General features: G+C 36.0%; 1 protein-coding gene across 3 annotated transcripts in view; it reads left to right on the top strand.

The window, feature by feature from the left end:
- The window catches only part of RALGAPA1 (Ral GTPase activating protein catalytic subunit alpha 1), a 134924-nt gene that overhangs the window by 44483 nt on the left and 76955 nt on the right, over nucleotides 1-13486 (top strand). For 2 of the 3 annotated variants that reach the window (XM_061367305.1, XM_061367304.1), the window contains 4 exons: nucleotides 4133-4300; nucleotides 7586-7710; nucleotides 8906-9122; nucleotides 10305-10481. In XM_061367305.1, the coding sequence (XP_061223289.1) occupies nucleotides 4133-4300; nucleotides 7586-7710; nucleotides 8906-9122; nucleotides 10305-10481 (687 nt within the window). Of the gene's footprint in view, nucleotides 1-4132; nucleotides 5693-7585; nucleotides 7711-8905; nucleotides 9123-10304; nucleotides 10482-13486 lie in introns of all 3 variants that reach the window. The other variant, XM_061367302.1, reaches the window with a different exon arrangement.

The following is a 13486-nucleotide window of genomic DNA, read 5'->3' as shown; positions in this document are numbered from 1 at the left end:
CTTTAAAACATGGAGCTTTGTTGTTTTGATTGCCTTTTCTTCTTACGATAAATAGATTTTTTTGTGAAAGCCTGTGTTCAGATGTAGAAACAATTTACTTCCCAAATAACAAGCTCTACTATAAGCGTATTTAGGTAACTAATAATGTTTAGCTGGCTATGAGAGCCCATACTTTTATTTCATGATGATATGAATATCCTGTTATCCAAACTGACTTTCAGATCCAGCACAGCTTGAAAGAGAGAATATGTCAAATATTTTGAAAGAATAGAAAACCCTAATCTTAAATTGTAGTATTTAGCTTCTTTTAGCTATGAAACTCCTCATTGAAAGATTGACTTACTGAGGAATCTTGACAAGTAGTCCAAAAGAAAGCATTTAAGCCAAAACCTTTACCTTATGTTCAGTACAGTATATTAATTTTTAAGAATAAGGAAGAACATCCCACTGTTATTTATTGAGACGTAATGTTTCTGCTTGAAGATCAGTCAGTATGTTAACAAAAGTTATTGCAGAAGCTCAATACTGATATCTAGTAATCTCTTACCATAGAGAGGATGCTTTTCCTCAGGTTGTTATTACTTCATATTTCCAAATTATGCTGTGTTTCCATGTTAGAATCATAGGAAGTACAATCTTACACATTTATGGGGTAACTAGCAAAGTAAACATTCATTCCTGGAACTGCTGAGGACTGTCAGGTACAAGACCACTTGTGGAAAAAAAGTGCTGGTGAGATGTAGGCAAGTTTCCTGGAAGCAGTGGGCCACAGTGATAGACTAGTGAATTGCAGGTGGGAAGTTTTTCCTTATCCATTGGAACGAAAAGTATCAAAAGAAGTATTAACATGAAAAAGAGAGGTATATTATGCGTTTAAAACCTTGCTTTCTAATCACTAAGTAATCGCTAAGATTAAATATAAAAGAAATCATAATTGTAATATCAGTATGGCTGTAATTAGTCTTTTAATCCCAAAAACTTGTAGAATGAGTGTCATCTTATAAAAGAATCAAAATGAAAGCTGGGAAGCAAACAATGGGTTTTTTTTCTCCACTTTCTGAACTTACTTTCCATGGTGGAATAAAATCCAGTCCCAATGTTATATGGAATCTTCTACTTGCACTCATGCTGTCTTGCCAGAATGTATCTTTCCATGAGTTTCTGATTTAGCATATCTGTCTTCCAATTGGTGCTGAAAACCTACGTTTTCTTTCTGCCTTCTAGCAGAAAAAGAGAAAGTGAAGTTGCTTTAGGGAAAGTTCTGATTGGGCGATACTGGCTACAACTACCAATTTCAGTATCTTCTCCCCTCTAATATATTATGAACCAGGTCGGCATTTCTCCAAAGTATGTGCAGTGTGTCAGATAGATAGCCTTCTGGTGCGCAATTGCAGTGTAGTTAGTGAAAACTCCAAAGGAACAGATGATGTCCCAGTTTGACTGTATACCTGTGTGCAGTGGTGAGCCCTGGTTATGAAGGAGCTGTTTGTTTGGGGTTTTAAATATTGTCTGTATTTTCAGTGCTACTATTGCAGTAGCAGTATATTTTTAATTTCCTTAATTTCTTCCTCCGTTCTGCAAAAAAGAATGCTCTGTTGGCACAAGCACTACACATTTGTTTGAAAATGTTTGTGTACCTGTATGTGCTAGTCATGCATACATGAGCACCTAAAATTAATACTGGATCAACTTTGAAATAAATCTAGCTGAATTTATTTCAATATGTGGAGCTGCTTGGCGTGCATTTGAAGTTCTCCATCCAGGAATTTTAACATCCTAGAAAATCGTAATCGCTGCATGTGTGCACAGTTTGCAATCCTCAAGATGCTGCTTTAGAAAAGTTGCATTTATAAAAGGTGTGAATGATGCATATTGAGGGGTCAAGATGAGATCAGTGTATCGTTACACATATTAATCTCATATGTAATGTCATCATGCACATTTTTGACTGAACCCTATGGTTCTTCCTTTGTGGCTGTAAGAAATAGTTTTGAGACTATATATATATAACCTGTGTAAATCTCTGCCTAAGTCAATAGAGAGTTTGCAAGTTCTGACTACAGAGGGAGACCTTTAATTTCAGAGGATGTTAATTCATGTAATTAGCTACGAGTTGAACAAGAACAATGATGACAAATTTGTTGTTCGTCAAAGCTGAAGAGAGAGGCAGAGGGTAATAAATTGCCGTATATTGTGATGCTTCAGTTCATACTTATTTCTGAAATAGCTTAAATGTCTGCTCTCTTTTTCCAGTGTGGACCTCCCTGTTTCCTATCTAACAGCTTCTTTACAGCTCAGTAAACTTAGAATCAGGTCAAACTTTTAATTTTCAAATTTTAACTTCTCTGAAATATTAAGCACGGAAATACCAGTTTTTATTTTCTTCCAACACATACATTTACTCAAGTACAGATAAATCTCATGCCTTCAGTTTATATGCTTTGCTCAGAAGGAATATTAAGAAATTCATCTCTAGCTGTAACATTCTCAGAAAAGTCTGAGCACTTTAAAACAGGTTTTTAAGGTGACTTCAGATTATCATTATTAAATACTACGGAAATAGGTATAGGGATCTGTGAAGTAATGAAGTGAAATACTTCTAAATTAATTCAACATAGTTTCTTTTTTTCTGGCAGTAACAGATTCTGGGGAGGGAAAGGGCCTTAAATTTTATTTTGAGTAAATTCACAATTGCTATCCTGAAGATAAACCTTCTCCATAGAAAAACAAGGTAAGTCTGGTTATTATGAGAAGTAACTCTTGTTGGAGGTCATTTAAGCTCTTTATTGTTATTCCTAACCTTAAAAGCATATCTACAACTTTTTAACTGGTAGGTAGTAAAAACCAAATCTGGGCAATAAAGGATTCTACCAAAAAGAAACCAACAAAAAATTGAGAAAGCTGTTTTTACCTTACTCTTCAGGTGCCTATCCCATAAAAAGACTGCAAGGCATAGTGTGAGTTCTTGCAATTAGTTGAATTGTCTATAAGAGATACTTAGTCTTGCCTACACTGAGGATCTGACAGTATGTAGTATTCCTAGAACACACCGGGAGATCTGAAAAAGAGCGGGTAGGTTCTTTATTTTGCTGGATGATGCGAAGAGGTCTGAAAATACCTCTCTACGATTTGTAGGGGTCTATGTTGGAACTGCAGTTTTCATTGGAGTTAACTATGATTTGTACTGATTTGTACATTAGCAGTCTCAACAGAGACAAAGTAACTAATTTAAAGGGTCATAACAAATGTTCTGGTCTCTTCCTAAACAAAAGTGGTTTTACTCTAATGTTAACTGTTGTGAGGTTGCAGGATGTTTTTCAGTAGCAGAGTCCTTAATTTGGTAGTTCTCATAAATGTCACATTTGCTTGAGTAAATCTGGAATAAGAGGGGTAGGTAAGCCTCCATTAACTATTAGTTTTGCATCTTGAAGATGAAAGACAAAGCATCCTTCTAGGGAAGAAGGGTGTATATTTAAATTATCCATTATGTATAGTCATCTGTTCTGCACAGGGCCAGCCCTTCGCTGTCATTTGCAAACTTTAGTCTTTAGGTGTACTCTATATTACATACGCCATAATATTCATAATAATATGATAATATTCTTTGTGATATTTCAGTAATTTATATATTCATACAAATTCTAAAAAAGTAATATTTTGTTACTTCAATAGACAACGATTTTCCAGAAAACTTAGTTCTCTTTGGAGTTGCGTATTTTTCTAAAGATGTAAATTCCATGCAGGGTACTACTGTTAAGCTAATTTGTATTCCAGGTAACCATTTTCTGAACAATCTAGCTGGAAAAATATTGGTTGAATTATTGAACTTATTGGCACAGCCCTAGCTTTAACTGCATTTCCAAATGCTCCATGGTCTCACTGTTTGTTCTCATGCATGTTAACATTTAAAATTGTGTTCTGATGGTCTAACTCATTTATATTACATTCTGTTCTGGATATTATGTGCGTGTGGTTTTAACACTCTAGTACTGGAAAAAGTATTTTTGTTGTACTTAAGAAAACAAGGCTCTGGATTTTACTGGCTTTTAAAGTCACTTAATTAGGATGTAGTGGTAAATAAATACTGTCACTGTAAATTTTAGTGCATGTTACATATACTTTTTTCCTACAGACATTGATGATGCTCAAATTCTTCCACGTCCACCTCGAGTCAGGCATTTTTCACAGAGTGAGGATGCTCCAAGTGAAGTTTTTGGTGCTTTAAATGAGGAACAGCCACTGCCACGAAGCAGCAGCACCTCTGACATCCTGGAACCGTTCACAGTTGAACGAGCCAAAGGTGCAGTTCCTGTCATTGACAATTCATCCCATCATGCTCCAAGCTTACAGAGTTCCACTGAGACCTCTTCAATGCATAGATCCACTGAAAGCCATACCACTGATACAAATAGCAGAGAGTCCTCCTTGGAAGTTGGGGATAGCATTTATGACCATCTTTGTCATTTAATAGGGCCAGTAGAATTTGCAAACACAGCCTTTGAACAAAGCCAATATGTTGACCTTGAAGGTGAAGATGACCTCCTTTCCTCTCTGAGAGAATATCTTAAAGAAGAACTTTGCGGTAACTTTGAGATAGATAAATGTGAGGCTTCTGCTCATGAAGTTGATACATCAATAAATAGGAATGATAGATTACCACTGGATGGATTAGAACATAGAGATCAGACTGGTCAATGCACGAATAGCGTCACTGTTACAGAAAGAGCCAGTAACACAGAGCTGCACTTAGAGGAAAACCAGAGTGGTTTTATAAGTACTATCACACCTACTCAAGTAGACTTTTTTACAAGAAACCAAGTGCTCGATAAAGCCAGACAATTAAATGTTGATAAACAATATGAAAGCATGTTTGATCGTGGGCCAAGTAGTCCTAGCAACAAAGAAGGGAAGAGATACCTGTACAGGCAAGCAGCCACTGAAGCTGATGTAGATTTAGCTGTGGAAGCAGCAGTAGCTGAAAAGCATAAAAATGTCCAATTTAATGAAAAAGTAACCAACTCACGTGCCATGCATGCAAAGAAAATTCTTCCTAAAACACAAGTTAACCCTCAAATGCCTCACATCACAGGCACAAGCAAACTATCGCCAACTAAAAGGAGTATATCTGAAACTGTAACTCATAGGGCCAAAATCATGAAAATAACAACTAAAAAAAGAAATAGTGTTCATGTTACTTTTAGGCCATCTACAGAATCAATTCAATTTTACAATCCTCTTGAGAGCAAAGAGGCTGCTTGGAAAGCAAGACTTCGTAAGCTTGGGGGCTTCAGTAGTAGCGGTAGTAGCAACAGCAACAGCAGTACCAGCGCAAGCACTAGCTCATCTGTCACGGAGCTGGTTAGACCTGGAATATACAGACCTCTAGATGCAATCAATGCTGCTTCAGCTGGCAGCAAGCAAATTAAGGAATCTACAGAAGCTCAAGCAGCCATGTTGCAAAAAGAAGGTATTGCAGTTAACCAGTTCCACAATCGTAGCACCTTTAGAGCATCAGGTCAGGAGTCAGCACAACAGCAGGGCTCCCTAGGTGGTGTTTATAAAACTGTTGTACATGCTCTTTCGAAGCCGAAGGCAAATGTTTCCCCACAGAGGCAGAACAGAATGCCAGCAGAGGCTCCACTGAGGGATCTGTACAGTCATGTAATGGGCTATTTTGGAAGGAAAGCTGCAGGTGAGCACTAACAAGTGTGCAGAGCGCAAAAGGAGAAAGGCAGCACCAGTTTGGCTTAATGCAACTGAAGCAAGCTCTGATAAGCAATCAAAAAGCTTTGGGATGATCACTGCTTTCCCTGTTTGGTTATGCATGCGCCTACAGCCAGCTGATTTTTCTCCCAGCATAAAGTTACTTTTACATACTTTAAATTACTAATTTTCCTTTTCAAGATATTTAGTTGAACCTCTTTGCTGCTGAAGACTATCAGGTTAGGGAAGAGGAAGAGACAGTAAATGACCTAATAAAGGATTAAGCTGTGAGAGTTTTGAATTTTCATCTGCCATGCAGAGCCTTAAAATTCAGCCTACTGAATGATTGGCAAATATATATTTGAATGTGCTTTTCCACTCTGAGTGTAGTTTGTCAGAAGGACCTGTCTCAACCAGTTAGGTTGAACTAATTGAATTTCTGGTTCATTTAGTGTGTTTTCTTCTTCCTCCTCCTCTTCCTCCTTTTCCTCTTCCAAACCAAAAAAGCTCTTCATATTTATATTTGGAGGTCAGTTTAGATAACTTTCAGAAAATAGTCTGAAACAAAAATCTCCTGTTACTGAAATGATTGGATTGTGACAGTTCTCTTGAGTCCAATCATAAAGTTTTTTTTCCGGGTCTTTTTCAAAATGTGCTCTAGACCTTTTTATATTAATTCTTCAAATCTGATACAGTTACATCTTGTCGACATCTTTCACTGCTTTCTTTTGTCTTGGAATCATGGGTGTTCATGAAGGTCTCATGATAATAGTATTTCTCCTGCTAACTATGAGACCTCTGTGGACTGATCAAAAAAGAAGGCTGACACTCTAATATCCATTGTCTTAGTTCACAAAACCTTAAATGAACAATAAAATAACTTTCAGCAGTAATGTAGGTTTTCTTTTTTTTCCCCATTGTTACGCTGGCATGATTAACAAAGGACTCTGTAATGCATCCTGCATCAAGATGTTAATGCCACCTGAGGGCAGTCTTTATAAGCATAGCACCAGGAGAATGTGACTGTCATGAGTCTCAAAAAAGTAATTTGCTTCTCTGCAGAATATAGACTTCTGAAAAAGAGGTATCTAGAAAGCACTAATTTTAGAAGTACCTTTTATTTGAAATCTGTAACATTAAACAGAGCCTCATTATTAGAATAAGTTATACTGTGGTCTCATGAGAGATGACACTGAGGAAAAATGCTTACAGAGAAAACATAAGCTGAAATAACTTGAAGAATTTAAAGGTGAAGATCATGAAGTCAGGTGTAACAGCCACAGTTATGTATGAACTGTATAGTTATATTGAAAATGTAACACTGGTAAATGAGTGAACTTCATGACTTGTTCGTAACCATTGACCATCCAGAATTTGAAGTTTCATTCCATGAACTAGCATGTGATTTTATTATATAACATTTTCTTTGCACTATTTATACTAACTGTATACAGTGCCATATTGACATTTGTACATATTACAGCCTACTTTACATTTATGCCCACATTGTTTTTCATTAGGAATGCAATGAAGGAGCCTGTAGGAATCTAATAAAATTTTTAGGATTTGTTACTTATGATATGGAGGAAGAATATATGCTGTATCCTTAAAGCAAGCATTAACAACTTTGAGTAGTGCTTACCTGTAAGCTTCTTGCTCTTAAAGGTGGTCCTGGAAATTGACTAACCCCTGCTTAGTGGGAAGAAGAAGCTGTACTAATTCTTAAAGTAGAATCTGCTTTAAAATAGGGAAATTCTTAAAATGCATGTTTGGCCATTTTTATTTATTTCTGTTAATTAGCAGTTTTTTTCATTTGTTACCTTTTGTTTTGGAAATGTTTCCATGTGTTCTTTATTATATACAGTTGTTCATTTGCTTTTAGCTAATAGAGAGGACATGAGTCAAAAGCTGCACCCTATTGATAGTGACATTGGCAGTAACAATACAAATGTTCCTGATCTCATGGATGAATTTATAGCTGAGAGACTCCGCAGTGGAAGTGCACTGGTAAGCCTCTAAACTTCCTACATTTCAGTATGTAAGTCTGCATATATGTGTGAACTCATCAGTGATGTTATAAATAAGTTAATTAAAATGTATTTATCTAGATTTTATGGGTCGGAAGGAATTAAGACTATCACTTAACTTTTCTTTGCCTTTGTTAAATCTTCATTGTGGAAGCAGTACAAAAGTTACTGTAAGGTCGATAGTCTCATTCAACTTGACAAAAACCAGCCAAGATAAGTTTGAATAAATACTTCTAAGCTGCCACTGAGTTTGTAATCTAGCGCACAAATAGATATGTTTTCTTAAAACAGAGTACCAACTTTGTAAGATTAATTTTAGGTTGGTATATCTATTAAATGCTAAAACATATCATGAAAAGCTTGTCAGTCTGAGTAGATCTCTAATTAGTAGTAGGGTGGTAAAAGAATACAGAAGCAACTGGGCACAGTGTTAAAGGACATTATTGTTTTTCATAAAATGTCTTTTCTACTTTTATCTCTCTTCCATCTGAAGCAAACCTATCTGTAAAAAAAAATAAAATGCCTTAAAGAGACACCAAATAACACACCACCTGACTTTTACAGGAGCAAATCTAAGTGCCTTATTTCTGCTATATGCATGTCTTTGGTGTCCAAGCCAATACCAAAGTTTTGGCTTAATCATAAGAAAATTAATGCATGAATTAGTAAATTCATTTGCTTGTGGTGTATGTTACATTTTTGCTTATAGCATGGTAGTCTGTAGGCCAGAAAACACAAAATTCCTTTATAACTTTTTTTTGCTTCTGTCTGGAACCAAAGCTAACAAATTTTCTTTAGTGATTTAGGCATAATCTGGAGGTAATATACTTTTTACTACTTTTCTCTCTTAAGTCTTCCCGATACATGTATGGCACTTGCTAGTCTGAACCCTAGCCTTTTAAGGTATGTGTCCAAAAATTCATTCTGCGAATAAAATCTATATTTATGAAATTCTGGGAACATTCCAAATGTTCTTCGCTTACTGCTGCCTGTTTGGGATTTTGGAAAGTCTTGGGTATGTATGTAGTATGATGACAATTTCTGGTTTAGGTACTTTTAAACTATTTGTTGTGTTCTGACCTTTGCAAATGTGGGATTGCTTTTTCCAGTATATGTAAAAAAATAAAAATAAAACTCCAAGATCATAAGGTAACTTATGTCATTTTATTTTTTAGAATGTGACAAGAAGAGGAAGCAGTCCTGGCAGCCTGGAAGTTCCTAAAGACCTTCCTGATATACTGAACAAACAGAACCAAATGCGTCCTATAGACGACCCAGGCGTGCCTTCCGAATGGACGTCTCCTGCCAGCGCAGGCAGCAGTGACCTCATCAGCTCAGACAGCCACTCTGACTCCTTCAGCGCCTTTCAGTATGATGGACGCAAATTTGAAAGCAAGTATATTTTTCCAAAATTAATATAGCATTTCTTATTGCTTGCTTGCTTTCCCTTTTTTTAATTTATTTTTTAACTTTTTTTTTTTCCTGCTCATTTTTTTTGGTCAAGTTGTATGGCAGCAGTTTTCTGTAAAGAGAGCCTATTTTGACATCCCACTGAAATCATTAATGTAATGGAGCAGGCAGAGTCCTTGAGAGAGGCTGTTGTGGTTTTAGTATGCTATATGAATCAACACTGTATTACTGGAATACTACTGTACAAAAAGCAGAACAACAGTGAACAGAAGTTACAAAGCAATATTGTCTTCTCCCTGGGGTGTATCCATCTGTTCTGCACAAAATATAAAAATGAAAAGTTACTTATTTTTGGAAGTTGTTTTAATTCTTCAGGGTAGTAAAGAAAAGAATGAAAAGTAAAGAAGAGAAAACTTGAATGTTTTCTAATATTTTTACAGCAGTCTTTCTGTAGCTATAGATTAATCAAGATACTAAGTATAAAGTCATGGTAAAATTAGCATGATTTGCGTAATAACATAATGCTTTTTATTTGTTTCCTCTATTCATTCGCACCCTTTTTCAACAGAAGGGATCGTTATGGTTGCCAGGGTTATGACTTTGTGTTGTGTAAGAAAGAAATAATATTTACGTGGTAGAATGTATTGAAGAAATTACAGTTTTAGGTATGTAGATGTTATGCAACTTGATGATCATATTTAAACCGACGTTTCAGCATGATGTTTTTTCATTAGTGTTGAAAATAACATTTGTTAGAATATCATTTGCCATTATATTTTTAGTTTGAAGTTAGCATTTTACCAACCAACTTGGATATTTCTTCCAGCTTATAGGTTTTGAAAGTAAATTCCTTAATGTATCTTTCCATTATTCTCACTTCATTCTCATGTAGGTGCACTTACAGCAACTAAGCAGAATACAGAACGTGCAATAGGAATGTCTTCTCCAGAAGTCTGGTCACAGTTTTGTGACAGAAGTGAGATATTCATAATAGTAAAATTACTTTCTATTGTTACATTTTATGTAAATTTGCAACAGTGTGTTAGCAACATAGGAGATGCATATACATGTTTTCCATGGAGGAATTTGGAGGTCCTGGGCTTTTGTTTTTTATATTAATGGTATTTTTAGGTCGTCAGTTAATACAGTGCTTTCCTCCTACAGATTTTAGCTTTGGCACTGAGGCAGGGACACCAGCTTCCATTGACGTCAATGCAATTTCAGGACAGCAACAAAGTGCTGAGGAGCAAGAAGTGGCCAGTCTAACTACGCTCCACATAGATTCGGAAACAAGTAGTCTCAATCAGCAACCATTGTCTGCTGAAGCTGCAACTATTACTGGTAAAGTAGTTAAAAAAAAAACTTTAAAAAAAAGTATGTATTTCAGATGTTTTCCACTTACCCTGAAGAATGCAAGTTCCAGCTTCTGCAGTGAATCTGTATTCTATATAAGATGATTCTTCAATTCAAATTATTTTTTGATTGCTATTGAAAAGTAATGTGTTAAGTAACACAAGTGGAAAACTTTTGTCTGACTTAGTTACCCCTATGATCCCTGGCTTTATGTTAAATGTATTTTAAATTTTTAATGAGAAAATCTATACAGTTACCAGGGAGAAAACTCTTACCACATAACTTATACCAGGTCTCTTACAAGTGTCCTGTTCCTGGTAGTCAAATGGCTAATTTTTGGCAAGAGTCTTTTCCTTGGAAGGCTTTGAAAGTGCTCTTTTAAATCAGTATATCATGCTGAAGTGTCATAGAATTCTTCTATATATGTGTGTCTTAACCCCTCTATATGTTGTCTGTTGTGTAACTGAGAGGAAAAAGCCTGTTTGGAAGCAGTGTTTTACAGTCTCAGTTGATGAGCTTGAGCCTCCACCAGTTTACTTTCCAACTTTCTCAAGAAAGGAATAACAATTAGGTTAACATCCACCAAGAGATGCAGTTTGCCCAAATTGAATGGTCTTTCTTTCTGAAAGAGAGAATCTTCCTCTCTGAGAAGTATTTGGAAGAATGGTTTCTTGCCAGAATTTGTAAATGAGAAGATGTCCATAGTCATTTTCATACTCCTTGTTCCATAACTGGTATGCACTACCATTCCTGTTGCAACCCTGGGAACAAGTACCTATTTACCTGTAAAAGCTTATACTTACATACAGTGTCATCTTCTCTGTGAGAAATCAAATTCTGCATTTTCAGAGATACTGAAAGACATCTGTACTTCCCTGGCCACAAATTCACTTTCTAAAATTGCCTTTCTGCTGAAAGCAGCATGATATTAGCTTTCTTGTGCATTGCTGTTCAGGTTGTTCAGCAGTGTTCAGCTTGACTTTTGTTCTCTTCATTTTTGCTTTGTTCTGTGCTTGTTGAAAGTCCTTGCAGAAAATATGTTCTTTTTTTGTTTGCTTTTATATGTTAATAATTTCATTACTGTTTGGTGGTGTTGTCTAAGTTTGCACTATAATTACATTAATAAGATTGCAATTAATGATCGAGTTATCCATTGAGAGATTCTGTGGCTGTCTCTTCTTGTTGTTTGGACCACTGGTTTAGAGAGGCAGCTTTTGTGTGTCATATGCATTTAGCTGGGTTTCCTGAAGAAGCAAGAATTGTGCAATTACACTGTCTCTGTCTGACTGTTCCATGCTCCCAACAATGTTGGAGTCCATTGTCTAATTTCTGATATCTATATATGTATCTATATATAGATATAGGCACACAAACCCCGTATAAGAAAATAGAAGGACATTATTTTCTTCAAAGTTTTATAAAAGATAGGCAGCTCTCTAGTGAAAATTGCATGTATGCAGAGCCCCATGGCAGGGAGGCTTGCAACTTGAATTTACTGTATTAGAGATCAGCAAATCCATGCAGAAACTCAACCTCAAAACATGCTCATAAAAAATGAGTTTTCAGCGGTTTGGCTGCTCAGAAATCTGTGTGTTTCTAAATAGTTTTGCTTTGAAGGTTTTTTGGAAGGAAAATTTCTTCTTGGTGTATAGCCATTCATATTCTTAGCACACAATTGAGTTTATTACTGATTGTTGTTTAGTAGTCCTAGAACGAATTGCACCCACGTAGTCTCAGTCAAATTTAGATCCACATATGCTGGAGTATCTCTTGGTGCTTCTGACAAGACTCCAGAAGTTCAGCAAATTTTCTGTAGTTATTTCTGTCCCTTCATTTTCATCATATGAAGGTCTCCCCACTCTTTCTTTCTATCTCCATTCCCTTTCTTTCCGTCTGTATCCCACTCTTCCTCACTTTTTCTCCTCTGCATCAGTCTTTCTCACTCTTGATCTACTTTCATCCATCCTCACTTAATGAGCAGAATGGAAGAGAAATAGGAAAGAATTTCTTTGGACATCTTTTAAGTGTAGTTTACAGTATCTTTGTAAGCATGTGAAAAACACAGTAGCAAGAGGAGAGTGTCGTTACCTCTTGCATGAAACAGTAGTTTGTGTGTGAAGCAGTAGTGCCAATCTCTCCTGCATAGAGGTGTTGATTTAAATTGGTGGCAAAAGCTTCATTGCCTGTGCCATTTAAAGCAGATAGAGACCTTTGCAGTTTAGCGATTAAGGTTATTTACTACAATTTCTGTTCTGATAACACATTTTCTGTCAAGTTCTTTAAACAATTTGTTCTCTTTACAAGAAAGAGCACTTCACAGCCAGTGATTGGGAAAATTACTATTTTAGGAGACTCACTTTTTCATTCTGTTCCTAAAGTTCAGTTTCTTTCTAATACTGAGCTTCGTATATTATGTTTTTGGGTCCCAGTTATATTTATCTAAAGCTAAAAATAAATAGGTTCAAATTCTTATATTTTAACCTGCGCTAATGTGTAGGGAAGTATGTGTTGAATATCTGTTCTCTTCTTTTCTGTGCTGTGAGTGTTCTGGCCAGAGTCAGCTTTTTATAAGCGTCTTTAGGCAAATTCAGGAAGTGAAACCAATGTACTGCAGAAGAAAAATACAAATACCTACTCCCTCTCTGCAGGTCTCTCAGTAAAGGAGACCAAATAGTTGCCTAGAGAGGTTGCTCAGTGGTGATCATGGAAAAATGCCTTTGCAGCACCACCATTCAAACACCTATATTTTCCTGTCTAAGAGGAAATAATGTTTCTCTAACTATACAGAACTTCCCCTCTGTATGGATTTTCTCAGGCCAATTGGTACACACACATCAAAGATTGTTAGTTGCTGGTTTGAGCTTTTATTTATAAATTAACTTGAATGCATCCATAAATCTGGAAAAACAGTTGTTCCAGGAAAATTTCTGCTTAAATTGCTGGAGAGTAATTTAGGTGAGGAAATGTGAAGAGAATTTTGACTGTACAGAGTG

The sequence above is a fragment of the Neopsephotus bourkii genome, unplaced genomic scaffold, assembly GCF_033783945.1.
Source record: "Neopsephotus bourkii isolate Nb327-2 ecotype Australia unplaced genomic scaffold, CSIRO-AGI_Nbou_v1 NB_1376, whole genome shotgun sequence".
NCBI classification, from domain to species: domain Eukaryota; kingdom Metazoa; phylum Chordata; class Aves; order Psittaciformes; family Psittacidae; genus Neopsephotus; species Neopsephotus bourkii.
Note: the sequence above shows the minus strand (reverse complement) of the source record. Positions and strands in the feature narration are given on the sequence as shown.